The sequence below is a fragment of the Corythoichthys intestinalis genome, chromosome 21 (assembly GCF_030265065.1).
Source record: "Corythoichthys intestinalis isolate RoL2023-P3 chromosome 21, ASM3026506v1, whole genome shotgun sequence".
Classification (NCBI taxonomy): Eukaryota; Metazoa; Chordata; class Actinopteri; order Syngnathiformes; family Syngnathidae; genus Corythoichthys; species Corythoichthys intestinalis.
The window spans coordinates 24224302-24252221 of record NC_080415.1 but is presented as its reverse complement, the minus strand read 5'-3'; the positions used below and the strand labels follow the sequence as shown (position 1 = coordinate 24252221).

Here is a 27920-nt window from a genome sequence, read left to right as displayed (position 1 = left end):
TTGAAGTTTTACTTTTGAAGAAGTTCAATAGACTTCCGGTCTGGGCGTGTTGTGTCACTGTGTAGCTTGACGTAAATGGGTCCAATGGAATGGAAGCCTTTCGTCGCTCAAACAGAAGGAGACAATTGGCTTTATTTAATTTTAACTCCGGAATATTTTCCAGCTTTTCCTGTTTATGAATGACATCAAGCCGCGTTCGCAGTTTTATTTAGCGTCAGTGGCTTTTGCCATCGATTAATTTGGCTGCTGCCGGTGAAGCGGCTGGCCTTGTTTATGCTGAGCTTTGGATCAACGAAGCAGGCCTCCGGTCTGCCACTGTAACATCTCCGCTGCTTTGTCCTGCTCGGTCCATTAGCTCGCCAAGTAAGCTCCAAAACACCCGTTTTGATTCCCACTCAAGCGCTGTTTAGTGTGTCCTTGTTGTGTTTTTTTCTTTTCGTGCAACGGCGAGATGGCGTTTATTGTTAGCCATTAGCACATATGAGTGCTAATGCTCATGCTAGCAACTTACGCGGCACTAATTGTACAAGTTCAATAATAGAATCATCGCTATTATTGCCGTATATCTACACGCACAAGACTCAGCAGATGTTCTACTTTTAGCACTTGCTATGTGGCTAACTTGAGCTTTGTTTTGCCACACCGAAGTGGAAGTTTCCTCTTTTTTTTTTTTTTTTTTTTTTTTTTTTAAATATGCGATCACATTATCTCTATTTAAATACCGCAGAAAACAAAATTCACTAAAACTTAAACAGAAAATCCCTAATAAAAGTTTAATTTCCTACTCAAACTGTGTGTGTGAAGGTCAAACAGTGTTCCCAAACACTTGAATGTACAACATTACAATATTTACATGTTAAAATGATTTAATTTTGGGGAAAATTGCAAGTGAAATGACTCACTCCAGGGTGCGAAGTTGCATGTTTTCTTATTTGACCGCAAACTAGAAGAAGAGTATCTTCATTAGAAGTATCAAGTAGATTTCTGCATCATAAAGTTTTATATGCCGATAATCCATTTTTTAAGGACTTCCTCTTAGGAATAACTTGACGAGATTCATGAAAACGACTTTTTCTTAAATTTGCTAAGAATAACCACTTCAAGCGTGCAACAGTTCCCTTTAAGGGAATGTTTTTGTCTGATATCAACCACTGAGTTTTTGAACGGTTTGAATTCATGGTCACACTTAAATCTTGCAATCTTCTCTCTTAGAAAATATGAGCCAGATGCAACAATGACATCAAGATTTGGTAAAACCTACAGCCGCAAGGGAGGAGAGGGCACGTCTAAGTTTGACGAAGTGGTGTCTACCAAAAGGGGCACTCTGAGCACAAAATGGGGTGACACCACCTACAAGGCCAAGGTGGGCTGCAAGCGTGCCGGCCCCCCGAAGGGTTCCTCGGCTCCGGACAATCACAAAAGAGCTAGGAGCAGCGGGGATGGTTCAGACGACCCGTTTGGCTTTGACAGCGACGAGGAATCCAAACCGGTGTCTTCTCGCAGCAAGTCGTCACCTGCCAAGGCGCTGTTGACAGAACCCCCAAGGGCGGAGAAGCTGGGGGTCTCCTTTGAGTCTAGAAACTGGTCCAGCTTTCATGAGGGACTCAACTCCTCCCCACAAGAGATGTTGTGGCCGGGCAGGACAGAAAATTCTGGTCTGGTCTTCAACAGCAGCAATGCCGACAAAAGTAATTAGAGCTGCAACTAATCATTATTTGAACTAACTGGCTGCCATTGACATAGACTGTTGCTTTGACAAATATTATTTAATTCTTATGAGTACGGATGAATCATTGATTTTTTTTTTTTTTAGGCTGATTCTTATATTTGGGAGGACAAAATTTCAATAACTGACTATTAAGCCACTTACCGTATTGGCCCGAATATAAGACGGTGTTTTTTGCTTTGAAATAAGAATGAAAAAGTGGGGATCGTTTTATAGTCGCGGTCTAGACGTTATACCCATTCACGACGCTAGATGGCGCCAGATATAATTGAAACGATGTTCTGTCATGACAGATCTCAGCTACTCTGAAGTTTAGCCAGTTTTCATTATTTTATTGCAATGTTTTTCCTTATTCAGATTCTTTTCAAGACTACAGTTACAGTTAGACTTCACTTTGATGGTTAATGCAGTTATTGCAATTTTGTTGTTTTATCACAATAGATTGGTTTATTTACATTTCAAAAACCAGAAGCCATTCATTTACTAATGTGATTGCACCTTAGTTTACATATTTAAATGTTCAGATATTAAGATTTGAATGAGGCAAAATAACATGCATTTTCTCTCAAAATATATTGTTATAATTAGGGTTGTTCCGATCATATTTTTTTACTCCTGATCCGATCCCGATCATTTTAGTTTGAGTATCTGCCAATCCCGATATTTCCCGATCCGATTGCTTTTTTTTTTTTTTTTTTGCTGATTCAATTCCAATCATTCCCGATAATTTTTCCCGATCATATACATTTTGGCAATGCATTAAGAAAAAAATGAATAAAACTCGGACGAATATATTCATTCAACATACAGTACATAAGTACTGTTTATTATGGCAATAAATCCTCAAGATGGCATTTACATTATTAACATTCTTTCTGTGAGAAGGGATCCACAGATAGAAAGACTTGTAATTCTTAAAGGATAAATGTGACTTTGTATATTGTGACTAAATATCGCCATCTAGTGTATTTGTTGAGCTTTCAGTAAATGATACTGTAGCCATTTAACTGTTCTGCCCAAATGCATGATGGGAAGTGCAACCATGACTGTGCGTAGTGGCACCAATTGATATATCTGCATTGGGAAATAACAGGGTGTTAAGAAAAAGAACTACTACTACCTTTCTTCCCCACATTGCTTCCCACGATATTTCCAATTGTTGAGAGAGGGATTGTAAGGCTTTAGCCAATTAAAAAAAGGCTCCAAAGGCCGCCAAAATTCTCTACTCATTTTACGCTGCCTTTTAGCTCTATATACAGGTAAAACGGCGCCATTATAGATTGAACGCAACAATGCGTGAGTGGGTCGTGCAGCGCATGCGTTACTTGCGTTAAATATTTTAACGTTAACGCGATACATTTGATAGCCCTACTTTAAGCCAAAACAAAACACTCTGGATGAGTGTAAGACATTTAGTCTGTAACGGTAAATACAATTAGAAAACGATTTAATTGAAAAATATATATTAAAAAAAGGCATGTCCGATATTTTTTTGCAGATTCCGATACTTTGAAAATGACGTGATCGGATGTCGATCGATCGGGACATCTTTAGTTATAATCATTTGTTTCAGATGTACTGTAATTACTTTCAGTATAAAAATTTGGTGTTCAAAAAGTCTTTTTTTCAAACTTGAGTCTTGAAAAAGAGGGTGTCGTCTTATAATCAGGGCCGTCTTATATTCAGGCCAATACGGTAATTAAAAAAGTATTTATTAAAAATATTTATTTTTAATACCAGAACAGTTACAAGATACAAATGACTTTTGTTTTGCCAATTTAAAAGACATTGGCGCATAAGATCATAATTTTTATTATCGGCAAATTGTCTTTGTTCTTGTAGAATCATAACTTTTTTTTATTTTTGTGTAATGAAACATTTTCCTCTTAACTTTCTGCCCTTTGGTCCCCAACCCTTCAAAGTGTAAAATGGATAAATGTTAGCTTATTTTATTGTTCTAATCCCATTGTTCTATCCACCAGGAAAACCCCAGAGCTCCTCACCGTCTTTGGAGAAGCAACACAGCTACGCGTGGTACCAGAACGCCTCAGAGAGTGATAAAAAGCCTTTGGCGCAGACCACCACCTTGAAAACATCCGCTAAGGCTGAGTCCACCTACAGCTCGTGGGACACCCTCATGGGTTTCCGACCGCCTTTGCCCATCCAGGAGCCACGGGATCCCGCCCCCACGCTTTCTTGGACTTTGTCGGGCAATAAACTGCCCTCGCCACCTCGACTGCAGAACCCCGCAGAAAGCCATGATCCGGACGGCGATTTCGGCTTCGAGATGGCTGATTACTGCCGGACGCCGGCGTCTTCGTTGTCTGAGCGGAACTCTAAATGTCGGACTTATCACAGACCAGGCAAACAGACCAAAGCATCGGACTGCAGCATTTTAGCTTCAGATTCGCTTACGTTGGTGTCCGGTGTCGGCGACAAGAAGGTGTGCGACGGACTGACGAGAGACTACACCGTGCTACACCCTTCTTCCGCTTCCATGTGTAACGTCACCAATCAGGCGGGTGGCGTGGAAGTTTATAACACTTCAGCCGCTCCTGTGAGCGGTACTTGCGCCCCTAAGAGTAGCGGTGCCGCAGAGCATCTCGCAGTTGGGTGGCAGCGGAAGAAGGCCGAGCAACAGCACAGCAGGTAATTGGATTTTTCTGTTCAGCTGCTTGGACAATGGGCACGAAGAATGCTAGATCTGAGTGCCTATTAACCCTGGAACAGTTTTACTGTAGAGTGTGAAGTACAATGGGGTAAATAAGTATTTAGTCAACCACCAATTGTACAAATTCTCCTACTTGAAAAGATGAGAGAGGCCTGTAATTGTCAACATGGGTAAACCTTAACCATGAGAGACAGAATGTGGAAAAAAAACGAAAAATCACATTGTTTGATTTTTAAAGAATTTATTTCCAAATTAGAGTGGAAAATAAGTATTTGGTCACCTACAAACAAGCAAGATTTCTGGCTGTCAAAGAGGTCTAACGTCGTCTAACGAGGTCTAAAGAGGCTCCACTCGTTACCTGTATTAATGGCACCTGTTTTAACTCATTATCGGTATAAAAGACACCTGTCCACAAACTCAGTCACACTCCAAACTCCACTATGGCCAAGACCAAAGAGCTGTCGAAGGACACCAGAGACAAAATTGTAGACCTGCACCAGCATGAGAAGACTGAATCTGCAATAGGTAAAACGCTTTGTGTAAAGAAATCAACTCTGGGAGCAATTATTAGAAAATGGAAGACATACAAGACCAATGTTAATCTCCCTCGATCTGGGGCTCCATGCAAGATCTCACCCTGTGGCGTCAAAATGATAACAAGAACGGTGAGCAAAAATCCCAGAACCACATGGGAGAACCGAGTGAATGACCGACAGAGAGCTGGGACCACAGTAACAAAGGCTACTATCAGTAACACAATGCTTCACCTGGGACTCAAATCCTGCACTGCCAGACGTGTCCCCCTGCTGAAGCCAGTACACGTCCAGACCCGCCTGCATTCGCTAGAGAGTATTTAGATGATCCAGAAGAGGACTGGGAGAATGTGTTATGGTCAGATGAAACCAAAATAGAACTTTTTGGTAGAAACACAGGTTCTCGTGTTTGGAGGAGAAAGAATACTGAATTGCATCTGAAGAACACCATACCCACTGTAAAGCATGGGGGTGGAAACATCATGCTTTGGGGCTGTTTTTCTGCAAAGGGACCAGGACTACTGATCTGTGTAAAGGAAAGAATGAATTGGGCCATGTATCGAGAGATTTTGAGTGAAAATCTCCTTCCATCAGCAAGGGCATTGAAGATGAGACGTGGCAGGGTCCTTCAGCATGACAATGATCCCAAACACACAGCCAGGGCAACAAAGGAGTGGCTTCATAAGAAGCATTTCAAGGTCCTGGATTGGCCTAGCCAGTCTCCAGATCTCAACCCCACGGAAAATCTTTGGAGGGAGTTGAAAGTCGGTGTTGCCCAACAACAGCCTCAAAACATCACTGCTCTAGAGGAGATCTGCATGGAGGGATGGGGCAAAATACCAGTAACAGTGTGTGAAAAGCTTGTGAAGAGTTACAGAGAACGTTTGGCCTCCGTTATTGCCAACAAAGGGTACATAACAAAGTATTGAGATGAACTTTTCGTATTGACCAAATACTTATTTTCCACCATGATTTGCAAATAAATTCTTTAAAAATCAAACAATGTGATTTTCTTTTTTTTTTCTCACATTCTGTCTCTCATGGTTGAGGTTTACCCATATTGACAATCACAGGCCTCTCTAATATTTTCAAATGGGAGAACTTGCACAATTAGTAGTTGACTAAATACTTATTTGCCCAACTGTATACTCTCTGTGATTGTGTAATATTGTGATGTTGATTCAAATATGCACCTAAACAGAAATCGCTTTAAGGGGATTGGACAGAATAAAAATGGAAAATAGCAATACAGAAACAAGCTTGATATACATTTTATGCTAAAAGTGTATGGAAGGGATACACTAGATAACTGATGGATTAGCGAGTGGAGAGAAAAGACTATAACATGACAGGGAGGACCAATGAGTCCAGAAATAAACTTGACTGCGCCCTTGTTTCTCTGCTCTTCAGTCAGAACCAGTCCAGATTAATGAAGGAAACCAAAGCGGACCTGTTTGGTTTCGAAGACGTTGACACCCATCAGGATAACGAAGACGACGAGGACTGCGGGTCCAAATACAAAATCCAATACTTTGGTTTCGACGACAATAGCGACAGTGACGGAACTAGCGCCATGGACCACGACGACCGCAGGCCAAAAGCGAGAATAAGGGCCAAGATGGCTGCGGTTGCCGAGGAGACGCCACTGGTGGCCGAGGAGGACTTGAACGAACCCATCAGGGACTGTGAGGCTTTTGAGAGGAGCACCACAGAGTGGACCAATAAATACTCTGAAAGGCAGAACAACAGAATACAAACAGGTGAGCGCACGCACAGTAAGTCGCCCACATCAATTCTATATTTGGAGTGCGAGTGCCGTGGGGGCTGCCTTCTGTTCAACATTTGATATTTTACTCTCCCCTTTTTTCCCATTCACATGAATTTATTATTGTGTCATCAGAGCCCACTCGTCAGCTCTTGGACTGTGCCATACTGGACTTTACTGAGGACGATCTCAGGGTGGTAGCTGCTGGGCCCAGGAAGCCCCCTCAGGGGAAGCCAGCCGACAAAAACCAGGACACCCATAGGAGGATCTTCAGTGCACAAAAGAAGGTGAAATGTAGGGCTTTGTGATTTGGCCACAAAAATATGATTATGAATATTTTTTTTCTCCCCATACTGGCAGGTCACATTTATTTTAAATCAAACATTTTTTCCCTGTTTTATAGAGTCTGCAATCAAAATGTAAGAAACTACAGCGTATTTAAACATTTTATCCAATGGTACTAGTGGCGTGCAAAATTTCCGATTCTTGTATTAGTCGCGATTCGGCCGTGGAAGATTCGAGAACGATTCACAAACATCCAAATTCCGATTATTTAATCATACCAGGTAAAGCAGAACCAAGACAAAGTCAGCGCGGTCTTCGGGACACAATGAGGAACGGACCGAGAGGAAATATCATGTTCAATTCATGCCGCTAGATTAAAAAAAACAATACCTGACTGCGGCCGACAGCCGCTACAAAAAAACGCTCAGTTGCTAGTTGCTACAAACATATGGCCACATAATGCTACTGTAGATATCACATATATATATATAGAACTAGATGCGAAATGACAGACTACGGTGGCGTTAGAACATGTATAGAGAACTACCGTAATTTTCGGACTATAAGCCGCTACTTTTTTCCTTCATTTTAAATCATGCGGCTTATAGTCCAGTGCGGCTTATTTGTTGATTTATTTGGGTTAATAGGTAACACTTCATGCGTCATAAGATTGTCATAATTATGACATGACACTATCATGAGCATTACTGAATGCTTGTGTCATTAAGTGTCATCCAGCAAATTATGTCACTAACCCCATTTATGTCCAGCTTGGATCTTTTACATCCATTCAAAACTGAAAGAATTTGCCGGATAACACTAAATGACGTCTGTTATAAGCATTCATTAATGCTCATGACATTTTCATGTCATAATTATGATTGTCTAATGACAGTCTTATGACACCACTGTCAAATAAAGTGTTACCAAATACTATAACTAGCAGTTAATGAAACAAGTGGAACAGTAACTGAAAAAATAATTACCACAGAACATGAATTTTGATTGTTATTTACATCTATAGCGCTGCAATGCACGCTAGGAGGCATGTTGGACAACAACAGTGTTGACAGCAGATGGGAGCAGAGATTGACTGTCTACCTCAAGGGAGCAGTGATGGCCATATGAAGCGTCTTGAAGCAATAAAGCTTTGCAGCCTATTGGTTCAGAGCTTCATGGTGGTTCATTTGGTCTTACGACATTCATATGATGCTGCTGTCAAATAGTGTTACCGGTTAATATCTTTTGGTGTAAATATCCCATAATACACTAAGGACAGCTGCGGCTTATAGTCCAATGCGGCTTATCTATGAAAAAATGCAGTTTTCGTGCCAAATTTGGTTGGTGGCGGCTTATAAATGGGTGCGCCTTATAGTGCGAAAATTATGGTAGATGCGAAATGACGGACTTGCTGGCGTTAGTAAACAGCCGCCATCTTAAAGCAGTAGACTTCTCTGGAAGGCTCTGTTGTAGCGAACCTAATTTATCTCAAATACTCCTAAATCGGCAAAATCTTGACTTAAATCTATCTTTAAATGATGAATCAGTTTTAAAACTTTCACATGTCGAAAGTAGACAGAAGAGAAATTATGGAATAACGGGAGCAATTTTAACAAATTTAACGGTTGATTCACAACATTAAATGATACAGAATGGGGACTTTAGTATTTTATTTACTGTTTTGAACTGTTAACTGATACTGAAATAGTAGTTTGGTTTAGCCTGAGAGGATTTTTGAACAATCTTGCGTGCAATTTGGGGTGCATGAATAATCGATTTATAATCGAATCGTAGCCTTTGAATCGTAATCAAATCGTTAGGTGCCCCAAGATTCCCACCTCTACTAACTACAGTTCAGTTATATTCTACTTAAAATACAAATGATCTATGCAGAAAGTTTTAGAGCTCTTTTCAAATATTTGGGAGCAACCTCTAAGGATAATACCACTTAACGCAATCCCTAAATACGGGGTGATTCAAAAAGAATGTGCCAAAGACATCATGTGATAGATCAAAAAATATTAAACATAAAAAAAGTTACAGAACTCAAGCTTGGACATATGTTCAGTATACCCAACAAATAAGCTGCAGGATTCAAAATGAGGGGAAAAAATAGAGGCTTATAATCCGAAAATTACGTGACTTCAAGGTTTCCAATCAAGTGCTCAAAGGTGGCCATCACAGGCACTTGAAATACATGAAATAATACTTGAAGTTATGTTACACATTTGCCAATGCCAGAGGTTTGTAATATTTTTCATTTTTGACATATCATGTGATGATTTAGGCACATTCTTTTTGAACCAGACTACACTACAATCCCCCCCCCCCCAAATTTAATAAATTTACATGTTCACACTTATTTGGAAAAAAAAAAAGATTCCGCAAATTTTAGCCTACTACACTGACGTATTTTAACGGTCATTCCCTGCTAGCCTCTCATTGTCAAAACGGATTGGACATCTAGCGGCGTCAGTGGCAGTACTGAATACTGTGCCTCACACGAACAACACTTCTCACAGTAAATGTTTGTCACGGCAACAAACTCAAAATTTCAAACAGTCAATAATAAATAAAGCAGACCTCCTTTAATGACAATTTTATTTTGCAAAATTGATAATAATTAGAGCTGCAGCTATTGAATATTTTAGTAATCGAGTATCCTACTGAAAATTCCATCGATTAATAGAGTAATCGGATAAAACATTTTTTTTTAGGTAAAGAGCAAATAATAAATACGGTATACATGACAAAACAAGATATTTCACCTAATATTGAACCAGTATTAGACAATCAATGTCTTTATTTTAGATGTACATTGTTGATAACAGCCAACAATTGCAGCTCAGATGTGACAAGGAAAACAAACAAAAAAAAAATTCACTGCTTTTACTCAAAAAACTTAAGATCTTAAAAAAAAAAAAAAAATCTTATTTCTTACCTAAAAATGTCTTTACGCTTGATAACACACACCACTTAAAGGTTACCGGTAGGTGTTTTTTACCCACGTGTTTCAATTGAATTTCCATTTGTGTCAAGCTATTTTTCTATTATTAAGTTCTAGTAAGTTTTAACCCTTTACTGCCAAATGTATCACATTTGATTCACCTAAATTTTGAGAGTAATTCAGTATTTTGACATTTCTTTTTGAATGAAAAAAAAATTGATGGATGCAAGTCAACACATGCATCTGCAGGTTCCATGAGAAAAAAAAAAAAAATAGCTAGGGATTTAGCTAGGGTTATAGTCTATTAGAGCGCTTATTACACATATTCATTTTGACATTTCTTTTTACAAATTTGAAATAAAGGTTTCATTAGGACCTTATTTTTCACATTTTGGGATTCTCTGATAATTGCTTCATGTTGCAGTTCTTTAAGGGTTAAGTTGGTTTATATTGTAAGTCCTGATAGGATTTTGAAGTTTTTGCAGTGTTCAAAATAAATGTATGATCCCTGCTGTATCGGAGCACATTAGGCACTAGTGGTACTTGGTGTTTTATCCATCAATGACTACCGAGCTAAAATTGACAGTTAGCTTTATTATGTTTTTATTTTACACCCTTGTCACTCTACAGCGCTGTGTTTTTACAGATGACATAAACCCTGTATGAAAGACACGTTAGCCACACATTGATAGCAGTCATAATTAATAGAAACCTAGCCCTTTGCAGGGATAACGTTATGTTAGCAAGGTACAGTAACGTTAATCTTACTAATTAGCGCTACGTTAACTTAATTTTACCTTGTCCCAAGTATCGCTCCTCCGCTTTCGGAGTGAACGGAGTGCCTTCGGTGCAGCAGGGGCTAGGCGGGCGGGTTGCCCAGTGGCGGCCGGGTTTCGGGGACGGTCATCGGTCGCAGGGTCCAGCCGGGGATGCAGAAGCATCAGCGGGGCCGCATGTAGCCGGGGCCCGGCGGGGGTAGTGTTACGCAAGTGCTGTCTTACACTGAATACATGAAACAGTGTTCGCCTTGGTCTCCAGCTTGAAATGCTCTCACACTTTTTGACATTTTCTGCTTTTTCTTGGTGACTTTCTCTTCACTTTCGTCGGCTTCTTGATCGTTAATGCTATATTCATGCATGGGCTGCGTTCCAATCACGGTTTGAGTTGCCCTCGCTCACTTGCCCTGAGCACTTGCTATGACGTCACACTGAGGCCACTTGGAGGGTGGAGGGAAAGAGGGCGGAGGGGGAGCGAAAGACGTAAATGGAACACACCTGCCCTCTTTCACTCACATGCAAGAAAATCATGGAAAAATCACAAGGTGTTGGAGTAGCGCTATACTGCCTACTTCAAATCAGTAGCGCCTCCAGATAGTCTTCATAGGGGTGGCCGAATGGGGCCACTTAAAACCTTGGGGTGGCACACCAAAAAATAAAAGCCATAATTTCAGGTTTTTACTATGTTGTAGTCTTAAACAGGCCAGTAGAAAGTTGTCAGAAAGACTTCAAGACACACCTTCTGATTACTTTTGTTGATGGTGTTATATTGTTTATTGTATACTATTATATTGTGTTAATGTACATAGTCCATAATGGTCCAGTCAAAATTTTGAGTTCCGCAGCTATTACAATCTGACATTATACTGGCGAGTGGGGTGACCAGTGGGGTAGCCAACAAATTCATTGTGGGGAGCCGTGGCCAGGCCTCCCCACCCTCTGGTGGCACCATTATTCCACATCGCACAAAATATACTGCGACTCATGTCAATAAGCCGGAGAAGTATTCCGCGCTTGATGGCAATACGTTGGTACCTGGGAATGATCAGAATTATACGTTTTGTATGAAATTTTATTGGGGCATTTCATTATTTATTTATTTGTCTATACCTTACGATCTGTAAACATATTTGTTGTTCAAATACATTTAACCTATTTGAAGTTTAAATTCAGTCCCTCCCAACGCTTGATTGATAGACCATTCCTTTTGTTAAAAGCAAAATAGAAAAGGCAAGCGAAATAGAAACCTCAATGACAAAAATTGTCATTGTTTTTTCCTTTTCTTACCGACAAAATTGAAAGTCAATAAAAAAGTAACTTTAGTCTTTATTCATTTATTTCTCTTTATGTTTATTTATTTATTTATTTTTTATTTTGGCACTCCTGTGATTCCATATGTCCTGCCATAACTGCCACATAGTCTATTTTTATTTTTATTCCAAAGGCAGTTTGGTATCACATTCAAACACCTTGCTGGCTCCTCCATTCATTTTCTTCTTCTGTGGTGGTAAATAGACACCGGCCAACTCTATTTAAGCTTCATTATCACCACCGCATGGACATATTTTCCATGTACCACTGCAATGCATTGTGGGATACAGGGAGCTCCGGAGTGACCATCGTTTTTCACTCGATCACTGAGTACTCTGAGGGTCCATCTCACCAAGTTCACTTCTCTTCTTTTGGGAATTGGAACGGCCCTTAAGATGGTGGCGGGGATTTCCCCGGGGGGTCGGTGGCTAGGGCAAGTGAGCGAGGGCTCATTTAAACCGCGATTGAAACGCAGCCATGGTTGAAATTAAATATATCCCCGCGCCTTCTTCCTGTACGCACGTGACGTCACTGCGATGTGCCGCATTAACAGTAGTCCGGGTAAAACGTCATGCTTCGAGCTGGCAAAATTAAACAAGGGGGAGAAAATACCTCGATCATTTTTTAAAATCGAGTTACTCAAATTATTCGAGTAATCGTTTCAGCTTTAATGATAATCCCTTTATTCATTCTTGAGTTATCTTGAACACAAACATACAGACATATGGAACCAAATACATATCCTGTCTTCTGTAGGGTTCACTTATTGGAGGAGGTATTGAATTAATATTAAAAATGTGTAAGCGATTCACTGAACATAGCAAGAAATATATAAAAATGGTAAAATTGCCGCAGCCTAATTGTAATAGCGAAACAGCACTCAACAGTGTTGATGCTATGCATTAAAAATGACTCTGCAGGAGTCAATTGAGTGTTGGTTTTAGGGGACCGGCTGTCAAATTGATGGTCCAGCACAGCTCTTCCTCTCCGTCTGCTTTTTGTCTCAGCTTATTAACCCTGCCACACCCCCCCTAATATTCCCTCACACTTGTACTCCAGCCCTGCTTTTGTTTTTCACAATGAGTGACAGCCACCAAGTTGAAGTTTGGCATCAGCATACACACGCCAGCCAAAGCAATGAAAGGATGCTGGAGGGGTGTGTGGCTGGGGAGATCAAGTCTGTTCCCCTTTTGCCCTTCTGGGGGGGCTCACAAATCTCAATCAGCTCAAATCAAGCTGAGTGGACTTTTGGCTTCACTGATGAGCTTTTAACTCAAATGGCACTGGAACCTGATAATCCACTGCCTCGCTTCAATAAAGTTCCTTGGCACCTGTGTGTCATAAGATTGAGCTAAAGCACTATTTTGTGTGCGTGTGTTGTAGTCTCCCACCAAAGCTGTGTACAACGCCCGCCACTGGACACTGGATAGTGAAGAGGAGCCCATTCCTTCCTTCATGTCCCGACCGCAGACGAATCCCGTAAGAGGCGAACATGTAAATTCTCATTCTGTCGTTTACCACGTTTGAAAAAAAAAAAAAAAATCTTCCCGCGTGTTCCTCAGGCGCCGCGGTCCTCAGGAGGATTGCCTGCCGATGAGCCGTCGGGAGCGCAGAAAAATGACACCGTGTTCAAGGCCCCGCCCCCTCCTCCTACGGTCACCAAGTTTGTCAGTGTCCCCACTGACCCCGACCAGGACACAGTTACTGCGCTTAAGTGTCGCAAAGAACACAAAGAGGTACGCAGTGCGTGTGAGTCAATATCGATGTGCTGCGTGCCTGTCATTGACTACTTTGCCCTTATCATGCTTCTTTCAGCTGTACACGGTGGTACAGCATGTCAAGCACTTTAATGACGTGGTGGAGTTTGGCGAAAACCAAGAGTTCACCGACGACTTTGAGTACCTGGCGACCGGTCTGAAGAGTGGACAACCGCTCAACACTCGCTGCCTGAGGTAGGAAAAGGGTGACTGAACGGCAAATTTGTTTGTGTTTTCCTCATTTCTGGATCTCACTGTGCCTGTTTTTTGTGTACAGTGTGATCAGCCTGGCGACACGTTGTGCCATGCCCAGCTTCAGAATGCACCTCAGGGCGCGAGGGAAGGTGGCACAGGTCTTCAAAACTCTCAATGACGCCCCACAGCATCATGTACGTCAATTACTCACTGAAATCGGGAATATAGCTCGGCTTCGAGCAGGATCTTAAAACCTTTTTTTTTTAAAGTCTCTAATTCGCAAATCTTGATTAAAGGGCAATATAACAGCATTGATTTTTTACTTGAAGGTCTTAGAGTTCGGGGTTGGCTTTGAAATTTGCCGTGGAACTGGAATTCATTTTTAAGTTGACTTTGAAAAGGTCTTAAGGAGTTCGATTTTGCATTGTTCCAAATTCAAGTGTCACCTTTAACCTTTAGACAATACAAACAATATTCTTCTATTTCTGTGCAGTTTTGGAGAAAAAAAAGTTAATTCACATAGGTGAAACCAGTAGATGGATATAAATGTTGAAAAAATGTGAGCTTTCATTCATAATTTTTTGGTTACTATTGCCAGTGATAGACGAACCAAAGTTGTGTTACAGGGAACCTCGGACTTCAAGACTTCTAGGCTCTAATAAGCCACATTTAGTCTCTTTTACTAAAATATTGCCATTGATTTAAAAATCTATAATATTTAGTACATTTTTTGACCTACGGAGGGCGCCATGTTTTATGCGTGCAATGGAGGCTCGAAATGATGACATAGATTGTCACTGTCAGTAGACAAACACTATCGGGTTACTCCAATTCCTTCTACCCGGCGAGACGTCAAACACATGCGCACATCGGTTAAAAGTGGCAAGTACTTCCTATTTGTGTTTTTATTGAGTCTTTTATTACCTTTACATTGCCTTAAAATACTTTTTGCATGTGTACTTTTGCATACTCTTAAATGGTGTTTTCTTGTGGTAGCTTTAAAGCAGATTGGTGATATGTTGACCACATTAGTCACGTAGCATGTTTAAACCACCCTTATTTGATATTACTACATTTAAGTATTTCCTTAAGTCATCTTTAGTATGTTCTATCCTTATACAGCTCAACAAAACAAGCTGAAAGCACACGGTAGTACTTTGGGTGTCAAATTCGCCTTTTGTAGCAAGTTTCGCCAGTGTTGCAAATTTTGGCAGAACACCGTTTTTTTTCCTATTCTTGTCTCATCCTGTCTTTGCTGTTCGTTTTGCTTTTGCTGTTTGTTTTGTGAAATGTCAACAGTTCTGTCATGCACGTTAATGTTCCTCTCTGGTTGTAATTAAAAGGGTTGAACAGATGACATGTTTATGTCTCAAGAGTCATTCTATGGAAGCTCAGCAGCGTAACCATGTGACGTCACCGCCCTGCGACGTCAACATCAATGGCAACCTTCTAGTTAAACTAATTTTACAAATTGTATAAAAACGAAAACATCAAGAGGGGTTTCAATATCAGATTATTTTAACTAGGGCTGCAGCTATCGATTATTTTTGTAGTCGATTAATCGATGAAGTAGTTAGTTCGACTAATCGAGTAATCGGATAAGGAACATGAGAAATTAAAACCTGAACTGAGCCTCAAACGGGATAAAAAAATAAAAGATAAGGATCTATGTACAACAAAAGAACAATGGCTAATTTACATGGCAAAAGTCCACTAGCTTAAATGCTATAAAATGCTAACGTTATTTTTTTTTAAACAGTGCTCTTAACAAATGGTTCAGACACATATTCCCACATAAAAAATGGATAAATATACCAATGAACTAAATTAAGACTGCATTAAAAAAACATTAGCTCAAACAAAAACTTATGTAGTTGCTTATGTTGGTCTTAACATGGAACAGCTGGATTAAGCCATGTGAAATGAGGCAGACTAGAGGGCAGTGTATCCACCCAAATCAATAAAACTAAATACAATACTTTCAAAAAAAACATTACGACGCTACTTTAATTGAATGAATACTTGAAGCAGCAAAGTTTAATTCAAATCATTTTTTCAGATCGAATCCTCGAATTAATCGATTAATCGTTGCAGCATTAATTTTAACTCATAAAAACGTAATTGATAAGACAAAATAAGTCTTTCTATCCGTGGATCCCTTTAAAAATTAAATGTTTTTACATTACCACTTACAACACTCAAACGAAGGAAACAAATCAAAACCTTCCGACTATTGTAATGGTTATATGATTTATTTCATAAATTCACTCATAGGCTGCCATTGACTTGCTGCAAACCTCTCTTAGTCAAAATGGATTGGACATCAGTCACGCTCAATGGCACTAAAACATGATCATTCAATGTCTGCCATCCCATTTGAAATGGATTTGATGATTTGATGTTGGTTGCTGTCAATGGCATATTTAATTTTTTCGGCTGCCATTGAGTTAAAGCTTGTTTTTCCTTTCTGTGCAGAACCTGGCCATGTGCACTGCCTCGCTTATGTACATTCTCAGTCGTGACCGACTCAACATGGATCTGGACCGCTCCTGTCTGGACCTAATGATCCGTTTGCTGGAGCTGGACCAGGACCAAAGCGGCAATAGCGGCGTGGTGGACTCGGGCCCGCAGCTGAGCGCCAGGGAGATTTGTAAGATGAAGGAGAAGATCCGCAAGCTGTGCGACACAGTGCACAACAAGCACCTGGACCTGAAGAACATTACGGTGCGATACGTGAGCATCATGTGTTTTGTTTAGTGCACATGTATGATGTTTAACCTTCTCGTTCCTGCAGACTGGTCACCTGGCCATGGAGACGTTGCTGTCACTGACATCGAAGCGAGCCGGTGACTGGTTCAAGGAGGAGTTGCGACTCTTGGGAGGACTAGACCATATTGTTGATAAAGGTTATAAAACCTTTCTCTCTTCCTGTTTGTGTGCATGTTTGTGAAGGACATTGACAATGTTCTTGTGGGTCCACAGTGAAAGAGTGTGTCAAACACTTGAACCAGGAGGACGACAAGGACAAGCTGGTGTCGTCCTTGTGGGGAGCTGAGAGATGTTTACGCGTGCTGGATAGTGTAAGCATGGCGGTCGTGTTGGTATAATACATACTGTATATTTCACTCTGTAAGTGGCACCTCAGTATAAGTCTCTGAGCCAACCAAACTGAAGGGGTGACTTATAGTCTGAAAAATATGGTAACGTGGGGCTTTGAGCACATCGTATTAAAGTGTGTGTTTTTGTATAGGTGACTGTGCACAATGCAGAGAATCAGAGCTACTTGATAGCTTACAAAGACTCATCACTCATCATTTCCTGTGCAAAGTGAGTAACCAGACATTTTGGTGACAAAGTGTACACAACACCGCACGCAACATGTTAGTGTGAAAGTGCATGATCATTCTCAAATGATCACTGTCAGCTCACTTCAAATGGATTGGACGTCTATTGCCGCCAATGGCATTTTTCTCATTTGCCCTTTGAGTGACTTGACCTTTAAACCAGAATTTCTGACGGCTGGTTGAGAATGAAGAGTTAGATTGTGTCCACAATGAGCTGCAGTGTCATAGGGTGACATGGGCCTCCATCTGGTCTGGTGGGCCTTCAGCTGCCTGCTCCCTTAATGCCATTAACCCCCACAACACACACGCGCACAATTATTTAACTTGATTTAACAGAGACTTCCTCATCATTGTCTTACTTTGCTCTCTTACGACACAATTTCCCCTTCCAGCTGTTGCTCAACACCTGCCCTGACAGACGCAAATGTGCACAGACATTGTCACAAACTGACGCTATCTATTATATTGTGCCCTGTATAGTGATGTCCATTTTGTAGTGCTGCTGGAATGTTTATTGAGTAAGGCAGTCACAAATGAAGCTCTTAGGAATTGATTCTTCTGTTGGATAAAAAAAATGATTGCACAGTTCGGTATAGTGCTGAGGGATATGGAATGATTTCTGCTAGGCCTTGTGGGTGGTAAGACACTGCAATTCCTAGCATGCCTTGCAATTACCTTTTTAAAAAAAAGTCATTTATAATTAGGCTTTAAAGAAACACTTGGTAGGTTTTTAGTTTTGGTTTTGGTTTTGCCTAAAGGAAGACTGCATTGCCCATGAGGACCAGGGCACACCCGCAGTGTCGTGAAATCATCAATCAATCAAAAATCGATCTCCCAGTCACCTATAGATGGATTTAACAGCATTTCTGCTTCTATTGGCTGTCTGAAAGATGAATAGTAATAAGTTTAGGGCTGTCCCAAACGACAAATTTTCTCCCGATTAGTCAGCAGACTATTTTTACGATTAGTCGACTAATCTAATAATTAAATTTTTTTTTTTTTTTTTTTTTTTTTTTACTAATTTAGCAATGAAATTTTTGTTGACGCTTATCAATTCACAAAAAACATATTGGAACACTCAAATTATTTATTAAAGTACAAATAAACACGTAAATAACAATAAAAAATCACAAATAAACAATGAGTTCAAATGCTGATAGAATTAACTAGTGTAGCATCCCGATTGAAAAGATGGTCTCTTAAACTGATGGTTACAACTTTTATTCCATCCTTGATGTAAACACACCGTAACCGCTACGGTGCACACAAATAAAGCAACACAATTAGAAATTAACAAAAACGTTTTACCTTTTTCCTTTGAAACTTTATTTATATATCAATGAATTGCCTATATGAATTGCCTTTACCTTAATTTATTACCTTATCATTGACAATCTCTCCCTTGAGTGCAATCACTGTATATACTGTATATATTTATGACCTTTTAACCTTATATAATTTTCTATACCATAAAATAACCCATAACATGAAATAAACCTTTCAATTAGCATTAAGAACAATACTAATAGCACTTACAGGCCCATTTTCAATGAAACATTATTATTTAGTAAGGCGACAGCACCCTCTGGTGTACAAAAAATGAAAAAAACAAAAAAACAAAATTACAAACCGGGTGAAGGCGCTTGAGGTGTTTATTCACGGCCGACGTGCAGCCAAGTTTGGCATTGAAGAGACAGGACAGAAGAGTGTACTCTCCTTTGTTTCTTTGAAATAAGTCAATGTTTTGGACACTGGTGCGCTTTTTTTGGCTTTGTGCCGCTTTCCCCGCTTGCAAACAGAGCATCCGACATTCTAACTTTCCACGCATATATTTTTTTAACCCTTCATTAACCGTCGACGGGATGTTGTGCTCGTCGACGGATTTACGTCATCGATGACGTCGACTATGTCGACTAGTCGGGACAGCTCTAAATAAGTTAATGACTCCAGCTGTGGCTAAACAATAGCATATGACAGTTAGCAAACGTGTTGCTTAGTGTGGCTTAACCCCCCACCCATGCTGACGTGTTCTGTTGGGGGGGGGGCGCATCATGTCAAGTAAAAGCCGGGCCAATTCTGTATATCCTGGTAACCTTTTTCCCCCTTCCTCAGACAAAACTTTTTGTCTCTTGTTGCTCTGCCATCTTTGCAGAATTCGCGTGAAAGTGTTCGCATCGACTTCCGTCTTTATATTGAATGGGAAAAAAGGGAAGTGGCGTATGCCTTAAAGCAGTCGGCACATTTGTAGTTTTTTTGTGTGGCACGGTTCTTGCCATCAAAGTAACATCAAAGTTAATTAGTGCCGGTGAAAGCGATACACACCCCCTCAAGATATAAAAGAGGAGTCATTCAATTAGTTTGCAGTCGACGTATTATCACAAATGTTATTAAAAATATTTTATAAAGGTTGAAAAGTTACCAAGTTTTGCTTTGTCTTTTTTAAGTTCTAATTCTTTACCTATGTTGTAATATAGGATATGTGTGTTCACTACATTACAATTACAAGTAGTCCCTGGGTTATGAACGAGTTCCGTTCTTACACTGACAATGTAACCCAATTTCCGCCTAAATTTGAATTAACCCTATAAGTGCCCCTGAATACCCTCCAATTCTCAAAATAACTATCCAAAAATAGAGACTGACCGATTTGAGTTTTTTCAGGACCGATACAGATACGGATTATTAGTAGTTGGAGGGGCCAATAACCGATTTTTGGAGCTGCTATTCATTTGCAGTAAAAGTGTAAGAATTAGCGTATTAAAAAAATGAATAATGCAAACACTGAACTGAACTGAAATGCCGAAAGCATTCATGTTTATTGAATCACACAAATACAGTAGAAAATAGCTCCAGGAGTGCCTGAATTTTTTAGACTCAGAAACATCTGTTATACAGTTGAATAAAAGGTTAAATAAATAGCCCTCTGATAATCCCCTCTGTGGATAGTCTATCCAAAAACATGTATCATACATCATATTAATAAAAATAAAGTAAGAAATAAGATACTGTGAGGTACGTTGTGTTAAATTCCATTATACTCAATGACTATTTGGTCTTTACTCGCGAGTGAGTCGCCTAACTCAGAGAAAAGGGCGATGTAGAAAGAGTAGGGACGTGAGGGGGAGGGGTATTATGGCCGCTCAGGTTGCCAGCGTCGCCTCTCAACGCAAACCCGCCGTCCCAGCTGAAATTAAAAAAAAAAACTGATCGGGACTCGCAAGAGGAGTCTGCGCCGGGGAGAAGCAATAGCAGCATGAGAACAAGGAACTGCAGGATGGCAGCGACGCTGCTGGGGAGGAGGGGATCATGAAGAATAGCAACGGGAACTAGGTAGTGTTTACATAAATTTAGAAAAATAAATAAAAAACGACTGGAGACAGAACGGCGGACGAGACTCCGATGTCGTAAAGCCAAAATCACGCGAGTCGGGTGCAGCGTAACCCAGGAAAGACTTGTAATAAATTTCAATTAACTCTTCTATTAATGCACTGTAGGTTTGTGTTGTGTGGTGATTTACACATGGACATTTAATGGCTGTCCTGTACATATATACCTATATGTGTATAATTGGTAAATGAGTATAAAGGGAAAATCAGGCAGATTTTTTTTCACTCATTCTGATGTCACTACAAAGGGATTCACAACTTTAACTTCCTGCACAAGTGAGACTTGTAACCCGTTAACCTGCCGCTGCCCCCTGTAGGGCACTGAGGCGCTGCGAGGAAATGATTCAATGCTACAGCGTGGAAGGGATCAGCGCACCAGTGAGCACAGAATGCGGCTCCGTTGTGGCCAAAGCAGTGGAGAACTGTATGAGGGCCATCATTGGCGTTCTCCTCAGCCTGACGCATGACAACGGTTAGTTTACGTGCGCCCGTGCACATAGAGTGCAGCAGATTGTAAATGAATATGTGTGCGTGCGTGCAGAGTGGGGCAGCACCAAAACGGGTGAGCAGGACAACTTGATCACGACAGCGCTTAACTGCGTTCTTAGAGTTCCTCAGTATTTTCCTCAGGAGAAGAGGTTCGACATTCGCGTTCTGGTGAGTAGGCGTATATGATGTGCACGTGGTCGTGTTCCTTTGAGCACGTTTTAAAAATGTGTGTTATAGGGTCTCGGCCTGCTGATCAACCTGGTAGAATACAGCGCCAGGAACCGCTACTGCCTAATGGAAATGGAGATGGATGGAGGTCAGGGTCCCTGTGAATCCACTGTGCTCCTCATGCCTCCGCACCAGCAGGATGTCATTATTAATGATGTCAGCGGTCCTCTCAGCGCCATCGCCGCATTGGTGCAAGTACGTGTTCTTGTTTTTGGCAATATTGTCCATTTTTGAGGCCTGGTGAAACAGGAAGAGTCTGTCTCCGTCCTTAGTTGTTCCTACAGCGCGAGCGAGCGGCCGTCCTGGCTGAGGCGCAGACTGACGACCTCATCAAAGAGCCGGCCAAACCCGCCGACAAGAGCGGCGAGTGGCGGGAGACAGGCGGCGAGATCCAGTGGGTGGCCAACGATAACCACTGTGACAATGACGCCAAAGAGAAGAAGGAGGAGGAGGAGGACGGCGAGCTGGACCTTAACAAAGGTGACATATCATTTTCCAGTAAACCCTTTAACACCGAAGCCTATTTTGGCCGAATTTGCATGCCCTTGATGTTGCCTTTATATTTGAAAGAAAAAAATTGTTCACAATGGCCAAGTTGGGTCCCTTTGTTCAGGACACCTTGAACTTCATGTCCAAACTGTTGTTTTCTTCACTGATCAATTGTAATCCACATTTTGGACCCAAAAAAAGGACAAAAAAATCCCAAAATCTTTTTTCAAAATTTGTAATGTTGACGTCCCACTGACAACCAAATATGCTCGACCAACCGTTTTGAAGCTCGATAATGTTTATTCAACTTGTTAGGATAAACATTCAATATAAAAAAATAAGATTGAATAGTTTTACGTTTGACAATTCAACACAAACAGCAGGCATGGTCATAGGTGTTTTTGGTCTTTACACATACAATGGTCAAAACAGGTTATATACAGTGCAAAATAGTGAGGGAAAAAATTATAAATATCATCTAACACATAAAGGGTTTGGAGGATATCTCTTTGTGAAGTTAGGTATTGTACCCATCACCTTATCTAAGGTATAAATGTACATGCAATCAAGCTTCTCGAACACACATCTATATAAAAATTGAAAAGATTCATAGTGAAGAAAAAAATATATACAACATTGAAAAAAAGTATTTTCTAAAATATTGGCAAGTGGTTCAGTTCAATTTTTTTCAGGCATGCGACCCAAAAAAGTTTTTTTTGTGCACTCAATAAAGTTTGTTCTTGAACAGGCCACTGAGCTGCGTCACACACACACAACCTACTCTTCCGCCGTTTGCGCGCTGCTGTCACTTCGAGACGCCGACTCATCTGAGGAAAGCAACGACAAATACAGCTCATCCTCTTCCTTGAGTTAATGAAATAATGCATTATCTTGCGCTAAATTTAGTTTTCGATTCATTCTGCACGTTTCAAAGTCACTTGCTCAAAACAACCGGCCGTTGCTTGCTTCGCATGCCTCCCTTTCCTTAGTTGGCGCCTCGCTCGCAATTTATTAAAAATGTTCACATTAGGTTCGTCCTTCTTGACATCACAACGGCTCTTGGGATATGTAGTCTTTTGTGCTGCTTTCAGTTTTGAAAAAGGACAAGAAATGATGGAAATATGGAGATAGACACATGGTACATGCAGTGTTTTAATACATATTTATGAGTGCAATAAAACTTTAAAACTCAAATGATATTATCTCCCGTTTTACTTGGTCGATTGACTTCAAATCAAAACTGGTGTGGACATCAACTTACGTACTTTCAAATGAGAGCAACCAGCGGCAAGTGGGTGACGTAATTACAGCGTGACAAGGCTTCAAAGATGATATGCCTAAACGTGTCGCATCCGACACGTTCGGTGTTAAAGGGTTAACACATTGGCAGTCGTCGTTGCAATCAACTTCCTAGTCTGACTGGATTGAACGTCTTATCTCCATTAGTGCCAATGAAACATTATCATTTATTGCAAGCTGTAAGCTCACCGCCATCTATTCCAATGTCTAGCTCTGCAGCACGCAGGCAAGCACATGGAGGACAGCATCGTGGCGTCATACACGGCTCTGCTGCTGGGTTGCCTCTGCCAAGGAAGCCCGGTTAGTGGCAGACACATGTGCGAACGTCCACCTCGCCGGGGACTGCCTCAACACTAACACTAATGATTTACCCACCTCTAGATGAATGTGACTACTGTGAGAGAGAACTTGCCTCAGGGGGATTTCTCCATCATGACGGAGATGCTCAAGAAGTTCCTCAATTTCATGAACCTCACAGTAAGTGACACCACGCACCGCCCTCCTCGACCTGAAAATGGTTAAAAATGGGCATTTATTGTTGTGTTATATAGTGTTTAACTATTTTCTCTTTGCCTCCACAGTGTGATGTTGGCACTGCAGGACAGAAATCCATATCCAGGGTCATCGACTATCTGGAGCACTGCTAGACGCCCACATTCACAAACTTACATACATACACACACACACACACACACAGCCCATCTCTAGTCAGTATTTTCACTCCACCGCCACAAGTTTGACTTCTCAATCTGATTTGACTCGTCTTTGATTGCGTCCTCTTTACTGAACATCTCCCTGAAATTTGTAATTTACGCATAAGTATGCGTGGAGTAGTGTCCGGAAGAATTAAGCAACTCCCGCCTTGGTTCGTGTGTCACCATCACTCACACCTTTCAATGCCGTTTTGGTTCACGTTAGTTTTCATGAGGGTGGTTGCCATGTTCTAATTATCTAGCTGTTATTGCTCCTTATTGAGTTGGTACGAAGTACCTCATAGGAGACCAGTCGAACATGGGATTTATTGAGCTGTTACGAAAAAGGCGCAATGTGACATTTTCAATTAATTGCCGCCTTCTGTTTTTTCCCAATTGAAAACTCAATTATTGGTCCCTTAACTTTAAATACATTGTTCAAATGATCAACACACACACACAAACGTTTACAAGAGCTTTATTGTGGAGCGTGGAGGATGTTCGTGTACATACTGTTTGTAGATATGTTGCCCGAGGAGCAGTGCATGATGGGAAGTGGGTGGGGTGGGTTGATTTGCGCTGGGAGAGGCCTGGACTACTTTTATGATTTTTTTTTTTTTCTTAACAGGGCGGCTGCATTTGTACCGGTCTTTGCTTACGTGTACATACTTTGAAAAGAATAAAAGTTGCTACTTTCAGTACTTCCAGCTTGCTTCTTTGTGTTTTACATGAAAGTGAGTTTTGGGTTGAACTCAAGGGTCATGTTTGAGGTTTGAAATGAATATTTTTATTATTTGTATTTATTGTAACATTCTACCTTTTGACTCATAGTTGATTCATGTTGAAGATCGTCACTTCTGTATCCAGAGGCGTAGCAAGGGTCCCCGGGGGCCCCAGGCAACATGGGGCCCTTTGAGCATGTGCAAGTAAGGGGGACAGTTGAACTTGGAGCAATAGCATATTTAATAAAAGTCTAAAAACGCCTCGCTGTCATGGAGCGCTTTTTAGGAAACGCAAAGTGCCACCCCCAATTGCATTAATACATATTTGCGCAGTAAAATGAACACAAAGGTGGTGGGAGGGGGGGTTCGAGTGCGCGCGGTCATCTTGGCCATAAAAGTGGCGAAAACTAAGCACTTTACACTCATATGGATGTACAACATCATTTTAAGATGCTAAACTAACACCTTCCCTTTTAAAGCAAATGTGCAATGCGAACATAATGTAAAGAACGCTCTCCTCGACGCAGCGAGAACGAGTGGGATCAACCAGCCGACGTAACGGGAAAAACACGAAACGGTCGTGCTGATAACGGCTCTAACTTATCATGAGAACTTTATGGCATGAAGAGGAAATACTTACATTCGTTCATGGACGCACAGATTAATCCTCTAACAGGTGGGGTACATTCGTTCATGGACGCACAGATTAATCCTCTAACAGGTGGGGTGGCCGTCCTCTGCTCGAAATGCGCACCTTACGCCTATTCTCGTTCTCAGAATATGCAGCGCTTGTGACGTCGGACAATAACAGGACTGGTTGCTATGGGAACGTACGCAGCGGCATACCGCATACCCAAGGAACCTTCCTAAAAGGAGTATTAAAATTGCTAATAAAATCGTTTAGGATTATTTTAGATGCATATGTGTTATATTTTTCTTGTAGAGTAATCAACGAGGAATACGATAGACCCATTAATAGACTTTCTTGGAAAAATCACCATTTCTTTATGTAGTCACATGAATAATGAGGTGGCCTGTGAAAACCAACATAAAATATACAGCAAGGACTTTTCATAAAGTTCTTGGTGAATCACTCTTTGCACATACATACAGTATTAAAACTGATTGGACTTGCTTAAACGTATATGCTAATTGGGACTGATAACAGAATTGTTAGATAATCTGCCAAATGATTCCATGGGATTGAATCACTCCCAATACTTGTAACTACGACAGTCTGGTGAAGCTGAGTGTGCAAAATCTTTGTGTGCCAAATCTGTTGGCCCTTTGGGGGCCCCTGCTGGCTGGGGGCCCTAGGCAATTGCCTGCGTATGCCTATTGGGACGCTACGCCTCTGTATCAGAAATTAACCATTGAAGGGACTTGCAATGCCACAAAGACGATCACTTTTGTTATTTTATTGAAAAAGTTAGGGAATGTAAGATATAAATAATACATAATGTAAATACTTGTACAAAGTAATTCATAAAGATGCACATTTGTGTAATTTGATCTAAAGTACTGTGGCCTAGTGAGTGACATCACTGTCAGCATTCACGCAGTTCCATGTTGATCTCTGCTCCTTTTGAGTGTTTTCATTTTGAACGTGAATACATTTGACAATCCTGTTCAATAATCTAAAAATGCATCGGTGACAGTCGATCTCCTTGCCTGTGTTTTGCAACATAAAAGGGAAAAAAAAGGCAAAATGCTGGTGAACAGGAGAAAATGAATCACAATTTGTAGAGAAGCACTGAATCAGACATTAATTAAAAACATAATTGATTTTTTTTTAAACAAAATTGTAACATAGTAACAGGAGGAACCAATAGCTCAAAAAGTCATTATCAGTTCAGCCGGTTCTATACATGTGGTCCTCACACCAGCTCTGCAGCATCTCGCCTATACGAGCCAGACCTGGGCGCCTCTTCCCGGGGCGGTGACCCTCGGAGATCCTCCCCATCGCCCCCCGTCTCCTCCGGCGCTTCGTGCAGCAGCTCGCTGAGCGTGGCGATGTAGATCTGGGCCATCTGGAGCGTCTCAGACTTGGACAGTTTCTTGTCGCTTTCCAGCTGAGGGATGACGCTGCGCAGTCGGTCGAAGGCCACGTTGAGCCCGAGCATCCGCCGCCTCTCCCGGGCGTTAGCGGCAAGGCGCCTGCGTCTCTGAGCCCGCTCCAAGGCTGGCGCGTCCGGTTGCAGGTGGATCGAGCCCGGGCTGAGCCGCAACTGCACGATGGTGCAAGGGGGCCACGCGGACTCTTCCTCGGCTTTAGCTCGCACCTCATTCAGGTCACGGTGGACTGCTTGGAGTTCCTCCGGGAACACCGAGATGAAAGGCATGAAGAGGCTTCTGCGTGGAGGCATCTCTCCTCCGACCCGAGATTGTCATCAACTTCCGGAGGAGTGTGACAGGCATGTGCCTTCTCGCCATTTATGCGCGTGGTAGGCGTGTGCGGGTCAACAGCCGGAGGGTGGCCGCCCGGCGGGAGGTCCATTCGAAGAGTTTGGAGAGTTCATCAAAAGTGGATTAGAGGCGCACGAGTGAGCAGCTGCTAGTGCGCACGCCCTCACTTGGAGAGAGTTTGCGCCGACAGAACAATTAAAGCGCTACGTGACGTCACATCACTGTTTTAAAACGTTATTTAGACCAAAAATATTGGGATGCTCAACAATTTGGGTTAAAACCCCAAAACATTTTGGCTACCATTGACAGCGATGGAAGTCCAAGCTATTTGAATTTGGAGTGGGCAGTTGTGCCAAAGTTTGAAACGTAAACGCCAATTCTGCCTCCGCGCTGTAGGGGGCGTCCTCCAATTTCAAGAATGTTTCCCACTATGCGGTAACCTAGCTTCTAGCTCACCTGCCAGGCTTAATTAAACGCTGATGTTATAGAAGTTTTCACCTCACTAACGGTGTCGAATGCATACGAAACCTATGGAAAGCCTCTTATTTTTCCTTTTTTTTAGGAGTGAAAAGGATTTGTTCAAGACGGTACCAGAAGGTGACAAAGTTACTTAATTTTATGTTCAACAGTTGTCTGCATGTTGAACTGTAACCCAGATTCGATTTTCCGGATGAGAACTCACTCATTAAGATTTGCATTTTCTAATTTTAGGCTTAGAAACTTTTGAAGATCAAAGAAGATAAGAATAGCAATGTGTCACTTCATATACAAGGAAAGGTATGACAACATATTTTAAATTCAAGCTAAAATGAGCGCTGACACAAACAACAATTCTTCACTTTTATGTTCTGTACTAGGGCTGCAGCTATCGTTTATTTTAGTACTCGATTAATCTATCA

At 41.3% G+C, this 27920-nt stretch overlaps 3 protein-coding genes across 4 annotated transcripts in view; 2 read left to right on the top strand and 1 right to left on the bottom strand.

Moving 5' to 3' along the window:
* The first annotated feature begins 69 nt into the window (after positions 1-69).
* Positions 70-24473, top strand: LOC130909989 (wings apart-like protein homolog). Of its 2 annotated transcripts, none has more exons than XM_057826980.1 (20): positions 70-363; positions 1213-1688; positions 3709-4375; positions 6341-6690; positions 6831-6982; positions 13398-13508; positions 13577-13750; positions 13830-13966; positions 14049-14160; positions 16442-16690; positions 16761-16872; positions 16949-17046; positions 17217-17293; positions 21014-21168; positions 21238-21353; positions 21423-21608; positions 21686-21893; positions 23413-23501; positions 23583-23678; positions 23783-24473. In XM_057826980.1, the coding sequence occupies exons 2-20, from the start codon at positions 1235-1237 to the stop codon at positions 23846-23848; spliced, it is 3609 nt and encodes a 1202-aa protein (XP_057682963.1). In that variant the 5' UTR covers positions 70-363; positions 1213-1234; the 3' UTR covers positions 23849-24473. The 2 variants fall into 2 exon arrangements, with proteins under 2 accessions (XP_057682963.1, XP_057682964.1); XM_057826981.1 differs by having other exon boundaries at positions 13398-13493; positions 23783-24472.
* A 1641-nt stretch (positions 24474-26114) lies between these two features.
* LOC130909993 (transcription factor Atoh7-like) lies at positions 26115-27180 on the bottom strand. The gene has a single exon (XM_057826988.1). The coding sequence runs from the start codon at positions 26979-26981 to the stop codon at positions 26493-26495; it is 489 nt and encodes a 162-aa protein (XP_057682971.1). The 5' UTR covers positions 26982-27180; the 3' UTR covers positions 26115-26492.
* A 303-nt stretch (positions 27181-27483) lies between these two features.
* LOC130909991 (glutamate receptor ionotropic, delta-1-like) overlaps positions 27484-27920 on the top strand; it is a 261884-nt gene continuing 261447 nt past the window's right edge. The window contains exons 1-2 of the mRNA XM_057826984.1: positions 27484-27618; positions 27733-27798. The gene's annotated coding sequence lies outside the window, so the exon portion shown is untranslated. The remainder of the gene's footprint in view (positions 27619-27732; positions 27799-27920) is intronic.